This window comes from Mustela lutreola, chromosome 4, assembly GCF_030435805.1.
Source record: "Mustela lutreola isolate mMusLut2 chromosome 4, mMusLut2.pri, whole genome shotgun sequence".
In the NCBI taxonomy this organism is placed as follows: domain Eukaryota; kingdom Metazoa; phylum Chordata; class Mammalia; order Carnivora; family Mustelidae; genus Mustela; species Mustela lutreola.
This window is the reverse complement of record NC_081293.1, coordinates 124911777-124929821: the sequence shown is the minus strand read 5'-3', so window position 1 is coordinate 124929821 and position 18045 is coordinate 124911777. Positions and strand designations below refer to the sequence as shown.

The 18045-nt window shown below is 34.7% G+C and overlaps 1 protein-coding gene across 1 annotated transcript; it reads right to left on the bottom strand.

The window, feature by feature from the left end:
• Positions 1 to 13587: 13587 nt before the first annotated feature.
• LOC131830384 (deuterosome assembly protein 1-like) lies at positions 13588 to 15455 on the bottom strand. Its single transcript, XM_059172651.1, is given in 2 exon segments — positions 13588 to 14006; positions 14009 to 15455. Coding segments are annotated over 2 exon segments (1602 nt in total). The 5' UTR covers positions 15432 to 15455; the 3' UTR covers positions 13588 to 13827.
• Positions 15456 to 18045: the final 2590 nt, after the last annotated feature.

The following is an 18045-nucleotide window of genomic DNA, read 5'->3' as shown; positions in this document are numbered from 1 at the left end:
ACAAGGCACTATCAGAATAATTTGCTCATAAAAATGTTTTTTTTTTTAATGAGGTTGAGAAAACAGATAAAAATATGATCTGATGAAATACTCACTGATATGTATGTAGCAAATCAATAATGAACACAGATTGATAATATAGGGAAAAAATTAAACCATATTTTTCTCCTAATCTTCTTCCCTATCCCGCTCACCTTATCCCTCTCTAAACTTCTCTCACTTTTTTTTTTAACTTAAATCCCAGCCATATGGACAGCCAGGCTGTGCTGCTATAATAGCCACAAAGTAAGCCTTGCTAAGAGAAAATTGTGAGTGGGCAGTTGACCTGTTTTTGATGACTGTGGCATAGTCTAAAGAAGGAAAGACAAATTTTTCTGTAAAGAGCCAGATAGCAAATATTTCAGTCTGTGCACGCTACACATAGTATCTGTTGCATATTTTAAAAATTTGTTTGTTTATGACATCTTTTAATGTAAAAACTATACTTGGAAGCCTTACCAAAAAAAGCCATAGGACTGGGTTCTACAGGTCATTGTTTTTAAATCATAATCTAAAGACTCTTTATTGTCAGACATAAATTGGAAGTGGAAACTCTGAAGCCATGTTCTATCATGACTAATACTCTACTCACTATGTCTACTCCTATTCTGAACTAATGAGTATCAATATCTATAACTGCCCCTAGAGGAACTTTAGTGAGTATTATCTAGCTTTTCTGGCTTGGTTCTCAAACAGGGACTTTTGGAAATCTGTGGGGTCATTTTAGCTGTCACACTGACCACCGGAGTGGGTGGTGTGGAGTGGATAGAGGGGATTTGCAACAGGAATTTATCATCTGAGTGTGCAGGAATAAGGAATGCCATATACACTGCAGTGGGACTTTGCCATCTCCATGCTAATAGAAATGTTATGAAATACTGGGTTTTTGGGGTCAATTCTGTTATCCAACTTTTGGAACAGATCTTTGTATTGTAGAAACTCAAAGTTTATATAATTTGAGGGATCTCATTTAAAAAATATAAATCTATCAGTATAAAATTAGACATGAAATGAATGCATATTTAGTATGGGAAAATGAATGACTACAAATTACAAATTTTTAAAAAGCTAGTAAATACTTAAATGTAAAATTTTTAAATGTATATAGTACTTACTTGTCTACAATTATAATTTTATAGTTTGATTCTTTTTCTCTGTATTTTTTTGCTGTATACTCATTGAGGTTCTCTTCATATGACAATAATTTTATAATATCGTCTGTGGAATCTATAGATAGAAAATACAGTTTAATATTTCTTCTAGCATGGCTGAGCAGTATCTTTCTTTCTTTGTGAGAATCCTGGGACACCTGGGTGGTTCAAGAGTCTGCTTCTCCCTCTACCTATAGTTCCCCCTGCTTGTGTTCTCTCTCTCTCTCTCTCAAATAAATAAAATCTTAAAAAAAAAAATCTCAGGCCATCATTCTATGATGGGGTATCTGGGTATCTGGCTTTTTTTTTTTTTTTTTTTGTTAGGAAGCTTAATTTCTTTTTTCTGTTTTTAAGTTCCATCTTTCTACTTAAATTCCAGTGTGTTACCATACAGATAATATTGGTTTCAGGTGTACAATTTAGTAAATCATCACTTACATACAACACCCAGTGTTCAGCATCACAAATGCCCTCCTTAATGGCCATCATGCATTTCAACCACCCCCTGCCCACCTCCCCTCCAGCAACCCTCAGCTGGTTTTCTATAGTTAAGAGTCTGTTTTACAGCTTGCTTCCTTTTATCTCCTCATGTTCATTTGTTTTGTTTCTTAAATTCCACATGAGTGAAATCATATGGTATAATGTTCTCTGACTGATTGACTCTGCTTTGCCTAACACTCTTTAGCTCTATCCATGTCATTGCAAACAGCAAAATGTCACTCTTTTTTTTTTTTTTTTTTTTTTTTTTTTAAGGCTGAGTAATATTGTGTATATATGCCACTTCTCTATCCATTCATCAGTCAATGGACATTTGGGCTCTCCATTATTTGGCTATTTTTGATAATGCTGTTATACACATCAGGGTTCATATATTCTTTCAAATCAATATTATTGTATCTTTTGGGTAAATAGCTAGTAGTGCAATTTCTGGGTCACAAAGGACTTTTATTTTTAACTTTTTGAGGAACTTCCATACTGTTTTGAGAGTGGCTGCACCAGTCTGCATTCCCACCAACAATGTAAGAGGGTTCTCCTTTCTCTGCAACCTCACTGATATCTATTGTTTCTTATGTTGTTAATTTTAGCCATTCTGACAGGGTGAGGTGATAGCTCATTGTACCTTTGATTTGTATTTCAGTGATGATGAATTTTGTTGAGTACCTTTTCATATGTCTGTTGGCCATTTGGATGGTCTTCTTTGGGAAAATGTCTATTCATGACTTTTGCCCATTTCTTAAGTAGATTATTTTTTGTGTGTTGAGTTTGGTAGGTTCTTTATAGATTTTGCATATTAACCTTTTATCAGATATGCCATTTGCAAATATCTTCTCCCATTCTGTAGGTTGCCTTTTAGTTTTGTGGATTATTTCCTTCACTGTGCAGTTTTTATCTTGATGAAGTCCCAATAGTTCACTTTTTGCTTTTGTTTCCCCTGCCTCTGGAGACAAATCTAGTAAGAAGTTGCTAAAGCTGATATCAAAGAAGTTTCTACCTGTTTTGTCCTCTTGTATTTTGATAGTTTCCTGTCTCACATTTAAGTCTTTCATTCATTTTGAATTTGTTTTTGTGTATGGTGTAAGAAAGTGGTCCAGGTTCATTCTTTTTCATATAGCTGTCCAACTTTCCCAACACCATTTGTTGAAGAGACTATCTTTTTTTCCATTGGATATTCTTTCCTGCTTTGTTGAAAATTAGTTAACCATAGAATTATGGGTCCATTTCTGGGTTTTCTATTCTGTTACATTGATCTATTCATCTTTTTGTTTTTGTTTTAGTTTTTGTGCCAGTACCAGACTGTCTTAATCACTACAGCTTTGTAATATAACTTGAAATCTGGAATTGTGAAGCTTCCAGTTTTGTCTTTCTTTCTCAAGATTGCTTTGGCAATTCGAGGTATTTTGTGGTTCCATACAAATTTTTGGACATCCCTGCCTTGTTCCTTACTGTGGATGAAAAGTTCTCAGTTTTTCCCCACTGAGGATGATATTAGCTATGGGTCTTTCATATATGGCCTTTATGATGTTGAGGTATGCTCCCTCTATCCCTACTTTGTTGAGGGTTTTTATCAAGAATAGATGCTATACTTTGTGGAATACTTTTTCTGGATCTATTGAGAGGATCATATGGCTCTTATCCTTTCTTTTATTAATGTGGTGTATCATGTTAATAGATTTGTGAATATCATACACCTTGAATCCCAGGAGTAAATCCCTCTTGATTATGGTGAATGATTCTTTTAATGTACTGTTGGATTTGATTTGCTAGTATTTTGCTGAGAATTTTTGCATCCACGCTCATCAGGGATATTGGCTAGTAATTCCTTTTTAGTCAAGATTTTGTCTGGCTTTGGAATAAGGTAATGCTACCCTCATGGAATAATTTTGGAGATTTTCCTTCTATTTACATTTTTGGAATATGTTGACATATAATATTTCATAATATTCTCTCATTTGTGATTCTACTTATTTGGGTCCTTTCTTCTTTGGATAAGTCTGGCTAAATGTTTATCAATTTTATTAATTCTTTCAAAGAACCAATTCCTGGTTTCATTAATCTGTTGGGTTTTTTTATTTGCTTCTTTCTACATCTTTTGTGTGTGTGTGTGTGTGCTCTAATATTTATTAGTTCCCTTCTAATGGCTTTAGGCTTCATTTGTTGTTCTTTTTCTAGCTCCTTTAGGTATAAGTTTAGGTTGTGTATTTGAGGATTTTTTAAAAAGTTTTTGTTATTGTTGTTGTTGTTATTGTTTTTGTTTTTGCTTCTTGAGGTGGGCTGGTATTGCTATATACTTTTTCTCTTATGCCACATTTGCAGCATCCCCAAGGTTTTGTATCATTGTGTTTTCATTTTCATTTCCATTTGTTTCCATGTATTTTTAAAAATTTCTTCTTTAATTTCCTGGCTGGCCCATTCATTCTTGGATAGGATTTTCTTTAGCTTCCATGTATTTGTGGTTTTTCTTTCTTTCTTTCTTTCTTTTTTTTTGTGATTTACTTCAAGCTTCATAGCATTGTGATTGGAAAATATGCATAGTATGATCTCAGTCTTTTTGTATTTGTTGGAGCCTGATTCGTGACCTAGTATGTGACGCATTCTGGAAAATATTCTGTGTGCACTTGAGAAAAATATTCATTCTGTTTCTTTAGGATGAAATATTCTGAATATATCTGTTAATCTTCTGGTTCAGTGCATCATTCAAAGCCATTATTTCCTTGTTGACTTCCTACTTAGATCATCTGTCTTTGATGTAAGTGGGAGTATTAAAGTCCCCAAGTATTATTGTTATCATTATCAGTGATTTCCTTTATGTTTGTTACTGTTTCATATATTTGGGTGTTCCCAAGTCAGGAGCGTAAATATCTATAATTGTTAGATCTTCTTGTTGGGTAGACCCCCTGATTATGATGTAGTGCCCTTCTTCATTTTCTTGTTACAGGCGTGGGTTTGAAATCTAGCCTCTGTAACTTTTTTATAGATTCTTGTTTAGAAGGTGCTTCCTGTAAGTCCAGGCTTTGGGGAACTCCTTCCCTTTGATCACATCTGGCAGCTCTTCCAAGTTCAGCTGTGGCCCACATTCCCTGATACAATTCCTTCAACCATCCCACAGGCAGTCTGACCTCAGCAAAGACAGAGCAGCATTATATTCCTAACTTTCTTGGCATCAGGAAAAAGTTTTGGATGCTCGCTTCGTTATAGTGGGACCTGCTTACCACTGGAGTCACATTTCCTCTGACCTTGCCCATCCCCAAAGTCAAGGGCAACACTAGGGCTGATGGATGAGTCTCATTCTTGGTCAGGGTCTCTGACTGAGGCCTCAGGTGACTGCTTTCTTCATGTGTGCCCCAAGGCAGACCTCAAGACTTAAAAATGCCTGATCAGCTGAGGATCTCTTAAGATTAAACTGTTTTAGGCTCATGTAAACTTATCTCTGCCAGCCAGGATGTACCCATGTGGGTCTCATTTTCTATGCCATGCTATCCTTTCTGGATTGTCTGCTACTTGTTGATTTTTCCTTTGCTTAAATAGTTCCTCATCATGAACTTAAGAGTCAGGTTATGATCAAACCATTCAATGAAAGAGTTTGTTTCTAACACATTATGTATAAATTGGTTATTTTCTTTCTCTTCTTACTTTTGAAATCTGTGTTTCTTCTGTGTATTATTTAGAAGACATACTTTTTTGTGTAAGTGCAGCAGTCTCTGTGAATATTTGAGGATTATTTGAATTTTCTTTATTTGTAAAAGTCCCTTAAAATATAAAATTGACATCCATTGTGTTATTCCATAATACCTCCTGTATAACTGAACTTCATAGCACACTGGCAGAAGTTCCTTTAAGTATTAATATTTAAAACCAGTGGTCTTACATGTTGAATTTTTATTCCTTAAAGAATTTCAACCACTATGTTCCTAGTTTCTTTGTATAGCTCTCTTCTTAAAACACACTGAATTCTATACAAATGTATGCCAGAAACAGCAAATAATATCAACTTAAGGCAACCTTTAACTATATCACTTTTGTTTTTCACAAAATAGAGTTAAATTTAAAACAGAATTAAGAAAGTTGTAAATATGATTTAACTATATTATTTATAAAATAAATTTATAAATATAAATATATATTTCTTTAAACAATTAAATTAAATTGTTGGTTTTCAATTAAATCAGTAAAAACTATGTCATTAGGTAAAATATTTGGTCTGTTATACTTAAGTGTTTCTTTGGTAAAACTTTCATCTTATTATTACAATGCTTCTTATTTATCACATGAGTACTGTATTTTATACAAAGTAACTCAGAGAGAAACAGAGGGATTGTACAAGACAATGTTCATAGAGAGTAAGAGTTTTCACTTTTTCTAAAGCAAAAGTATGAGGCATTATCACAGAAGAAAAAGCATCCTACTCTTCCACAAACAAGAAAAACACCATGTTTTTGTACCTTGGAAGCTCAGTATCTATTACTTTCAGAATTCAAGTAAAGTGCCTCTTGAATTGGTTTATCTGTTAAGTGGATGCTATCTTTAATGCCTGCAGTGTAACTTACAGCACTCATGAATGCTCTTTTGTCCTTCCTTTGGAAGATCTTTCAAACAAATTACATATATGTGGTACAATATATATGGCCAAATATACCTACATTTTACCTCCACTTTATTTTCTACATTTTACTTCTAGATGCTTCTCTAAAGCATCTGGAAAACAAGAATTATTATTATTATTTACTTTTTAAAATTTATTTTTAATTTAATTTAATTTTTTTCAGTGTTCCAAGATTCATTGTTTATGCACCACACCTAGTGCTCCATGCAATACATGTCCTCCTTAATATCCATCACAATTTCAAAGAAATAAAGGTCTTCTTGTAGTAAAAGAAAGAGAAAAAAAAGAAATGTGAAATTCATTACACCATTGGAATCTAAAACTACGTTAAGATCTACAGAATTTTCAAAATATATTTATAATTTACCAAATGGTCATGGCAGGGAGTTAGTTTAAGAGTATTTTGCAGATGATATAGGCAAAGGTATCACCTAATGCTAGACTTTAAAGACAACCATTTTCTTGATGTTTAAATCCCCTTGAACATTGTCAGTGGCTGTCGGATCTCTGAATATATCTGGTGATTAGGAAATTAGTCTCATAAAGTTACCTATTTCATTTTTATTAGAAAGTTCCATAAATTATAAAGTTCTCCATATTAGGTTGAAATTTACTGTCATTAACTTTGAACTCTTAAATCTGTCTTACCTGTGCAGAGCACATGGAATTACTCTTTTTCATAATCTCTTTCACATCTTTGCAACTCTAATCTTAACCCATTATGTCATTCTTTTTTTGATTTTTACAGAGGCTCCTGAGAAGTGTCCCAGAAATTTTTTTGGAGATGGGGGTGGCAGGGAGAGGCTAAACTAGGAAATGGGAGTGAGTGGAAAGACTGTGTCCTTTTCCACACCCTTAACTCTGCTTCATTTAGATCTTTTGCATTTAACTTTTTTTTTTTAATTGGGCTTCCTCCCATATGAGATTTCAATTTCATTACAAATATTTAAAAGTCAGTATTTCACATGACAACCCTAAATATTTCGAGTTATATAGACATCGATTCTGAGATTTATTGGTAGTGATTTTCCTTACATTGTGAGAATGCAGGCTCCTCAAAACAGTGAAATCAATGTGAATATCAGAACTTATGCATCTCAGAACCGAAACAGAATCTTAACACTAAGTGGTGGGGACTTCAGCTTTCAATGGAAATATTCCCTTCCAAATATTGTTAGTCACTCAGAAATTTTCTAGTATCCCCCCCCCCCCCCCCCCCCCGCCAACACACACCCAAGCTGTCTTTAATATGTAAAGTACAATTGTCTTCTTCGGCAATTCTGAATCTCTACGGACAACTCATGCTTTTCCATCATGCAAAATTTGAAGGCTCTATAGGACTGACCATCAAAAAAATGCCTTCACTTCTTGTTACTGTCAGAGCAACAGTTCTGTTGCTGCTAAGACAAGGTTGTCAGCACTCAAGATATTGATGCATCGGTTGAGGACAATGAAGACCATGAACCCACAGTTAATTCCTCGCTATCCCTGTCATCAGGAATGGCATTGCCATCCAGCCTGGCATTGCCTTTTTGCAGACAACTCTGCCAGTGTGGCAATTTCATGATTAATATTTCCATTGCTAATGCTGCTTCCACCATCAGCACTGTAGCAGTTTGTTGTCAATGACACTGAAAACAGATTCTGGGTTTTCTAAAAATATAAAATTTTCAAATCCTATTATTTTGACCAAAAGAACCCATTGTGTTTTGGTCATCTGGGAATGTAACACACTTCTCTAAATTTCAAGATTATCTTTTTTAAGAACATCTGTTCTGTAAAGTTAAAGCCAGCAACACATTCCCATCTCTCTTGAAGCCAAGCTCAAATAGATATAAACTTCACAATCTGCCTACAACCCATGGGATGTTGATTAGGAGAAAAGGGACATGAATGAGCCTTTATACAAAAACCACTTCCGTGAGCATTGTGGACAAGTAGACACTGTGCAGGTGTAGCAATGGTCAGGCTCATAGTAAAAAGGCTGCACGAGTGGCTGTCATTTTTGGGCTTAACAGTAGCCAAAGTAGGAGCTTATAAGGGTAGAGAACTGCTATGTTTTGGTGATTATTCTTGGCTCTGTGGATGTCTAGACTGATTTTCTGACATGAAGGAAATTTAATGGACTATTTTTATATTTTAATGAATTTATATTTTACCTAAAATAGCTACACTGAGGTTTGTGGTTTTTTATGTCCTGACAGACACAGTCAGTATACTAAACATTTGAGTAGACTATGTATACTTGAATTAAGAGCAAAACTATATAAAAAAAATTATTTATATTCTTAAGGCAAAATTCAAGCTAAGAGCAAAGTGCTCTGAGAATTTAAAAAACTATGTCATTATAAAATAATTTCATTAATATTATTAATAATAATAACCACATTTTAGGACAAACTTACTTTCTTCTAGGTTACAAATAGTCTGTTTATATTTAGAAGAAAATATATTTAGAATACTGACACTTATTCCTCATTTATTAGTTTCTTTATATTAAAAAATGATGAGAATAATATAATTGGAAATACCTAATGAAGTAAAGGTTAGAAGCATTTTTTTAATATTATTTATCTCTAATTGTCAGAGAGTATTATTCCTTAATACATAGAATAAATTACCAAAAATGATTAATACACCTGATACAAAAAAATCTAATTTTTCAAATTCATCTATTACATACTGAATATGATATTTCTTCCTTTTTTCTTAACCCTTTCATGAGTGTTATATCTATTTTAATATACTTCATATGATTTTAGTGGGAGAGGAAACTACTATAACAGTAAAAATGTTATTTTGCATTTGTTGAAAATCTCTAAAAAGAACTAACTTGGGCCATTTTTATCAGTCATCAAAAACAGAATGAATGATTACTGACATAGCACATGTTCTTCAAGAGCTGGGTTACTTATCATAATGGATGTCAGACTGATACTTAATGTTTTGTGTTGAAGGAGGAAAATAGTGAAAAGTCTAATTAAGACATCTGTTCAGAATATAAATATTTTTCACATTCTAGAAAGCTTTGCTCCTATTTAGTCTAAGTACATTTTAGAAACAGGAAAAAAGTAAACTACAATCCAACTTTTTCATAATGTAGATGATGTTAATGAGGATAATGATGTAATTTGACTATGAATTCTATTCATAAAGAAATAATCCATATCATGGTAACTGAACTACCAAAGTGATTTTTATAAAGCAAGTAAGAACCTACAGTATGACATAACATTTATGCACACATGTATTTATGTGTGTGTGTGTATACACAGAGATGGAGAAATGGGGGGGGGGGGAGATATATATATCCTCAACTGCACATTCAAACTCCAGAGAGATACACATCAAAATTTTACTTTTAAATACACTTTTCGGCAAAGCCTGAGTTGAACAATCAATAGGCTGTTTATAGCCTTTTTTGGGGGAAAAAAATCCCATTAATTGTAATTGTTCAGACATTTTGCAGCAGAAATAGTAAGTTTGATTACAGGTTATTGCCACAGATCTCTCTGGTGGTATTAACTCTTATATAGTATATGGTCTACATGTCCTGCTTAAAAATTGAAATAAAAATATGTATTCTGAAGCACATCTTTCCTCAGAGAATTTAGATGAGGATTGTCAACCTATATTGTTAAACCTTTGAACCCTCAGACCAGAGGGCTTATCTCCCCTTAGTCAGATGTTTATATGGCAAATTCTTGAAAATCCATCTTGAATACTTTGGAAAAATTAAAGAAAATTTATTGGTATACTTAACTGAAAAGTTTAAAAAGATCATGGGCTTCACTGAAGTCTGGTGACAGTGTCATCAAAGCTCCAAACTCCCCCTGGGTTTTTTGAGTTCTGCACCCTTCCAGTGCTGGCTCTAAAAAATATTTATAGTAGTAATGGGGTGTATCTACACAGAGTAGCAGTGCTTTTTCCTCCCATGTATCAAGCCAACATTGTGACTTACAATCTGGGTTGAGGAATTTAGGTCATAAACTTGGACTGGGGGTGGGATACACTATTTGTTAAGCCTCTGTCACATGCTCTACTTTAGCAAGAAGATGGAGCCAGCTTTCTATTTTTTTTCTTCTTTTTAAAAAATTTTATTTATTTATTTGAGAGAGAGAGAACACAAGCAGGTAGAGGGACAGTGGGAGAGGGAGAAGCAGAGAGCCCAAGGCAGGGTTTGGACTCCTGGTTCATGACCTGAGCTGAAGGCAGACAGTTAATGCACTGAGTCACCCAGGCGCCCCTGGGTCAACTTTCTAAAACCACCAGATTTTGCAAGTTAAAACCACAGACTGTTGGAAAGAGATTAGAGAGAAATTAGTTCTGGGGAATTGCTCAAAATATTCACAGTATAATCCACATTTTAAAATGGTGGAGATTGAGATTCATACAGGCTAAAATAGCAAGAGACAGATCTTAAGCTGGATCCATACGACACTGAAAACCCCCCTCAGCTTTGCAAGACTGTACTCATTTTATGTTTACTGACTTATTGATCTTTGATTTTCTTTAGTTGAAATCTCTCTCACGAGGGTTTCCCCTGTGGGTAAAACCTCCATTTCCAGCTATATTTCTGAAATATAGTCAAAAAATATTCATTGACTTCAAATAAGAATTTAATACTGTCATTGTTGGAGGTAACACAGTTCTCTATGCAACAAATTTGTAAGGAGTAATTGAGATTATCTAGTTTAGTTCTTTTTTTGTTGTTGTTTTATTTGGTTTTAACGTACTTTTTAATTAGAAAAGAATTCAAGGAAACCAAATGGCATGCTAAAATGCACAAAATGCAAAGTAGACTGGATCTAGGATTTAGGATCCAGCACACTACACTTTCTGGAGTGCAACTACATTTTCCCTCCCTAGTTCAGAAAAAATTCACTTGAGCTTTGGAAAGAAAATTTGCTGCCGTGGTACACGTAGTGCTTCATGTCAAGTTTATTGGAAGTGGTGGCGAGTTGAAACAGCTAAGAGTGAGAGTTCTAGTGAAGCCTACGTGGTAATCTTGCTATACATTTTTCTACCAACTTGAGAAAGTACTCTCAATACAGCAGACATTTGTTTTCTCACGTGAATGATAGAGGGACTCAAACAAGATGAGTTTATTTTTGTTTAAGTAGCTGTTATCCAGGTTGTATTCATCACGTGTCATAAGCAAGGCATTATCCTTTGGTTGTATCTCTATATTCTCTTCATTCTTCACACTTACTGTCTTCTTTTTCTGCCAATCTCTCTCTTAATGACAATACAACTCATATAAGGTATAAGTACCAAGAATGCTGGGGTGCCTGGGTAGCTTAATTGGTTGGGCATCTGTCTTTCGCTCAGGTTATGATCCCAGGGACCTGGGATGGAGCCCCACATGGGACTCCCTGCTCAGAGGGGAGTCTGCTTCTCCCTCTCCCTCTGCCCCTCCCCTCTGCTCAGGCTCTCTCTCTCTCTCTCTCTCTCTCAAATAATTCAATAAAATCTTAAAAAAAAAAAAAAAGGTAACAGGAGTGCAGAAAATCCTTATTCTCTTTTTCCATGCTTGATAATATTGCAAGACATTTATATGTATTTCATCCATAGGGGAAAAAGAACAAAATTTATAGAACTAGGTCCTATTATAAAACCCATTTTTCTCATAACGAAACTGATCAAAAAGAGGTTAAATGACTGGCATAATGTCTCACAGCAAGGAATTTAGGAACCCGGATTCAATATGAGCACAATGGCATTCTTATTCTATTGTCTTTTGCATTACTACTACCTCACTATCTTCCACATAGCAAATATTTTCAGAAGAAATAAATAGTCATTAAATGTGTATTTTTCAGTAATGTCCACTTGCCACTGCAATATCAAATACGTGTTTAAATATTATCACACCCAAGTCCAGGATATATGGCTACTTCTCTACATTCAAACATCTCCTTAGCGGCCTCAGATTCCTATAGGAAGTTATGGGAGTATGTATAAATAAAAAAATAGTTTAAAAGTGTTTAGAAATTATTTAGCATGAGGGAAATGAAAATAATCAAATGAAAAAGAACTATTCATTTAACAAAATTGGAAAAATATGGCAATAAAGGCATCACATATTTAGGTGTGATATGTGGAATGATTCACCATGTTTATTGATAATTAATAATATTCCTCTCACAAAATGTCTCAAATATGTAAAAAACACTTCCCAGTATAATTAAATTGGGTTAAGTAAGCTGTGATCTCTATAAGGATAACAGGCTTGCCATGAATCCTAGTTTCTGAAAACAAGTAGATAGTACTTTCCTACATGACAGTGCCCCAGAAAGTATGAAATAGTACTGCAATCAGACAACTGGCAAACCATACCCATTTAATTCTTTTTAGCTCTCCATATTATACCAATAATTCACTTAGTTATTTTCACTATAATATCTTAAGACAAAGTGATAGATCATCTGTCAGCAATTGGAAGAGCTTTATGGATGAAGAAACTTATTGCAAGAAATGGATTTGCTGATATTCATTTGCTGGGGACTCTAAAATTTCAGAGTTCAAATAGTTGAGCATGACAGCTTCCAGTCATGGAAATTAATATGCTTCCATTCTTCACCTGAAACATTCAATGTATAAGATCCACATCCTTTAAGTTCATAATTATCTAATAAATACAATTCAATCAAGTAACATTTGTTGATGATCAACATTTAAGATCTGGGTATGCAGGGGAGACTACTATGGGTTTCTTTATATATATATTTTTTTGTAACTTGAATTTTATTGTCCACTACCATGCTATTACTGTTGTATACAGATTTGGCATTTATGTTTTCAGTTCACAGAATTTCGTATTCCTTTATTATATTAACAACAGAGGTATTACAGAGAAGAATGTCACAACAGTAATATTTTATATCTTCTTGATCTTGTTCATGTCCACGAAGTAGTTAACATTAACAGGAAAGCTTTAATCTCTGGCTGGCACATATATGTTAAATGTGTAAACAGCATGTTCCATGTCTCATTGTGTTAAAACAGAGACATTACAAGGATGAACACAAAACCAGTAAAGCTGTACTGTTTTTTTTTTTTTCCTAAAAGAAATTTTAGGATGTTGACATAGCTCAAAATAATGTCTTTTCGTTCTTAAAAATCCTCGAGTTTCCAGACCTAGAACAAGTGAGCTGTGCTCGATGCATTGGTATTTGGAAGGCGGCATTCCCTTTCCCTCATTTTGTGTTACAGACGAAATGCATTTTCAGTATACATGATTCAAGTGGGGGAAAGCCCCATATTGAATTCCACAATATTCCTTAGACTGGGAAACAAATCTCTTTTAGAGTAGTCAACGTTTATTTTCTCATTACTCTGCAGCCAAACAATTTACTATGTAAATGTAGAAATACAAACAGCTTTATCGAACAAAATATTTTCTAGCTGCCTAACAGAAATGATTTCTTAAGAAAACAGAACAAAATTTCTCAGTTTCATTATTCAGCTTTGTAAATATTTTGCCAGAGCTTTTTTTTCTTGGGGTGGGGGAAGAAAATAAAAGAGTTTAAAAGCTCATACTTGTCTATTTTGTTTTAGCTTGGTGTATTTATTAAGAGTAAATTCTGTATGTCTTTGCAGTTCATCAATATGCGTATTTAGAAGTTTCTCAAATTCTTTTGCTCGTTTCTCTTCCTCCAGAAGGAAATGCTGTGCAGCCAGAGAGGCTGGAAAGACTATATCTGGGGGAGACTATCTTCATGTTTTTCCATTTTTACTTGGTTTTGATAGGTGTACTGTCCCATTTCCTCATAGATATTTTGGTTAGCCCATGCTGATTTGCCATTGACACGAAGTTTTGCAAGATCATTTCAGAGCCTTTCATTCTCGTGTTCCAGTTTGTTAATAAATGTATGCCTTGAGTGTTCCATGTTAGTGAAGTCCATAGCCATGTACCGTCCAGGATCTAAATCTCCCATCATTCCTTTCAGGTGTGTGTTTTCCATTCGGACAGCTTTATATCTCATATCTGAGACCTGTTGTTTTGCTAACATTTTTTCTTTGATTTCTAACTCCATTTTTAACTGTCTTTCCAGAAGGGCAGCTTTCTTCATGATAGTTGCTATAGTGATCTCTTTCTGATGAAGCTCCTCGGTTAGGTCAGAGATTTCGTTCCTCATTCTTTCCTGCTCAGAGCCGTGGTCCTCTTCCTCCTGATAGAGTTGCCTTCTTATCTTGTTCAATTCTTTTTCATGATTTGGTTGATCTAGGTTCACTGAAAACAGCTCTTTCCTCTTCCTTTCTGATTCTTTAGTAGAAGGTGAATAAGATGATTCAAGTCTTTTTTCACTTTCTTGAATATTTTGGCACTCTCCTATTTTAAATAATTCTCTGTGCAGCTGCAATCGTTCCATTTCTATGATTCTCAAGAGATCATCACGTGACTGTCACTCACTTTTCACCTCTGAGAGTCCTACTTCCAAGGCCTGGCACTGTCTTTGGTACATCTTCAGTTCTTGTAAGAGCTTCTGATTTTCATCTTGTAACTTATTCCTGCTTAATGCTATTTCACTCACAGCTGACTTTAGTTTTTCAATAATGAACTCATCTCTTCCACTGGCTTCGCAACTATGATCCGGGTCGCACATCAACCGAGGATCTTCTGAGCTGCTGTCTTCTGAGCACTGCTTTTTACCGCTGAGTTGAGTTTGGTAACTTTGTGCCTGTTTCTCTAATTTCTGGTTCAAGTTGCTCAGTTCAAAGGGTGTTTCTTCTTTGAGGTGCGGTAACTCCTTTCGCCGAACTTTACTTTGTTTCATCTGGTGTAGTCTCAGTTTCTCAAAGCTATTCGTCAGTTTGGAAAATTGAGCTTTTAGGGTTTGCAGTTGTCCTTCATAATTTTGCGTCATTGCTAAGTTACATTTTTCCAGACTGTCCAGCTTCTGCTTAAGTAAGCCCACCTCTTGGCCTTTCTGATCCAAGCATGTTTGTGCATTTGCCAACTCTTGATCCCGAAGATCTAATCGTGTCTCCAAAGCCCGCATTTTCCTTTCCCAATCCAATTTTTTGTTGCTTACCATGATGTCAATTTGCTCCATTAATTCCTGAAGTTCGGCCTCACAAGGAGAAGCTCCCATCGCATTATGGGTTTGGTTCTCCATGTCAAGAAACGGTTGCATCTGGTTTGTGTCTTGATTTTTAATCTGCGCGCGCAAGAGGTCTGAGGCCCCGGGAGCAGGAACGCCGGGGTCAACCGCAGCCCGGCCCGCCCCCAGGGGCCCCGCCGCCCGCCACCGCGGTCCCGCCATCCCGGGTTTCTTCATATTGCAATGAAAGAGGGATGAGGGAAGTACAAAATGACCCTAGAGAAACCTAATCATGTGGGTACAGAGAGTAATGGGAGTAAGAGACAGAGAGAATTATCTTTTTTTTTTAAATTAAAAGTAATGAGTCAGCATAATACTCTCTAGTTCCATCCATGTCCTTGAAAATGGTAAGGTTTATTTTATTTTTTTTTTTGATGGATGAGTAATATTTCTAAATGGAGGATAGGGTAACTGGGTGATGGGCATTAAGGAGGGCACAAGATACAATGAGTACTGGGTGATATATGCAAGTGATGAACCACTTAATTATAATAATATATGTTAAGTAATGAAATTAAAATAAAATAAAACAAAAGTTGTAAAAAATAATGAGTCAGGATCCCTGGGTGGCTCAGTTAAGCATCTGCCTTTGGCTCAGGTCGCAATTCCAAAGTCCTGGATCAAGCCCCACATCAGGCTCCCTGCTTGGTTGGGAGTCTGCTTCTCCCTCCCCCCAAGTTGTGCTCTCTCTGTCAAATAAATAAATAATTAAATAAATAAACAAATATTTTAAAAAGGTAATGAGTCCACTTACTCTGACTAAAGCTATGAATTTATTGTTTTCAATCAAAATTTACACCCTGGCAATATACTGTGTAAAAAAGTATTTATTACTTCAAGAATATCAAGTGGCAAATTTTTAGCACCTTCTTTTTTTAAATCTGCCAAATAGATTCTACTTGTGGCGATAATGTAGCCCTCATTTCATTGGATGGATATATGCACTAAAAAAGTAACTTTGGTTTCAGTGCTGTTAAAACAATCACTATACTTGCTGGAGTATTGCACATATGATGAATTATTTCTTTAGAGTAATAGCTTAAAAGTAAGATGGTTGGGGTCCCTGGGTGGCTCAGTTGATTAAGTGTCTGACTTTATCTTGGGTTGTGATCTCAGGGTCCTGGAATCGAACCCTGTATTGGGTTCCTTGCTCAGTGAGGAGTCTGTTTGTCTTCCTCTCTCTGCCTCTACCCTCCCTCCTGCTCTCTCTCTCAAATAAATAAATAAAATATTCAAAAAATAAAACTAAGATGGCATTCTTCAGGTGTCAGGGTCTGATCTGGAGGCCTATTAGTGTCTTAGAGGTTCTAAGTGACACCATTCCACTGATACTCTATATTTGGGTGGGGGATCTGTGGATATGTGTAGGAGTGGGAGGGAGGGGTTAAAAGCATTAGACTTCACTGAATCCAAGGAAGAGCTTATGCAGATCTTTATTATTCTTGAATATTTTATCAGGATCTTATTGGCCTTTCCATTTTATTAATAGCATCCATGGTTTCACCTCAAAAAGTTAGTCAAAATCTTAGAAAACAAAAACTTAAAACACTTTATAGTAATATGGTACCTTCTATTTTTAAAGGATATTTCATGTATATTATTGCATATGACCTTTATTAAAGGATACTTCATGTATATTATTTCATATGATTTTATAACTATTCTGTGAGATATGCAGAACAGGTATTACTCAGTGTCAGGTAAGAATATAGAGCAAAGAATGTGCTTAAAGGTATTTCATATAGAGACTTATATTTTTAAATTCTTGAGTCAAAGATTTACTAATATTTACATTTGTAAATATTTGTGGTACACAGTGGGTATGAGGTGAGGATGAAGAGGGCTAAATATAGGAAGTCACTAAAAGATTTAGTAAAAATCAGTTAGCTCAAGTAATCATCAAATAAAAACTGTATGCCTCTATCAATGCATCTTTGTATCAATTTGCATTTGTACATATTTCAAATATCAAGTTCTCTGCATCAGTGGTTTCCTTATTTTCCCTTTTAATGGTGAACCAGGAGTTACAATTACAGAAGTAAATTTATTTCTGACTGAGAATATAAAACCAGCCATTTCTGTAGAATAAAACAGAAAAATCCTGTCTAAAAGGAAAGAGTTAGCAGCAGCTCTTTCTTCACATGAGTCTTATCCCCATGCTTTAATAAAATCACCTTTGAACAAAAAATAAATAAATAGATAAATAAATTTATTTACTTATTAAATTAAAATGAAAGGAAAGAGTCACCAAGAATCACTTTATAGCTTGGAAGAAAGATAAATGATTAAAAAAAATTTTTTTTTAAAGTTCACATTATAATATGGGAAGAAAATGAACAATATTGAATGCATTCTTAATTCATTATAACTGATTTTTTAATCCTTTATTCATGAGCTTAACCTTCCATAATGTCAATTGTGTGCACAAAGCACATTATTCATAATATGTGCAATTGGATGTTTATATTTTCTTGTGCCTGCACTATTCTTTTCTTTCCTTTCCTTTTTCTTTTTTTTTCTTCTTTCCTTTCCTTCCCTATTCTTCTTTTTTAACCAGTTGATTTATTGCCTCTACTTTAAAATGCTTTAGTTACTGTCATTTTTTTCTGTATTACCAACATCTGTTTGAAATAGAAATCCTATAAAT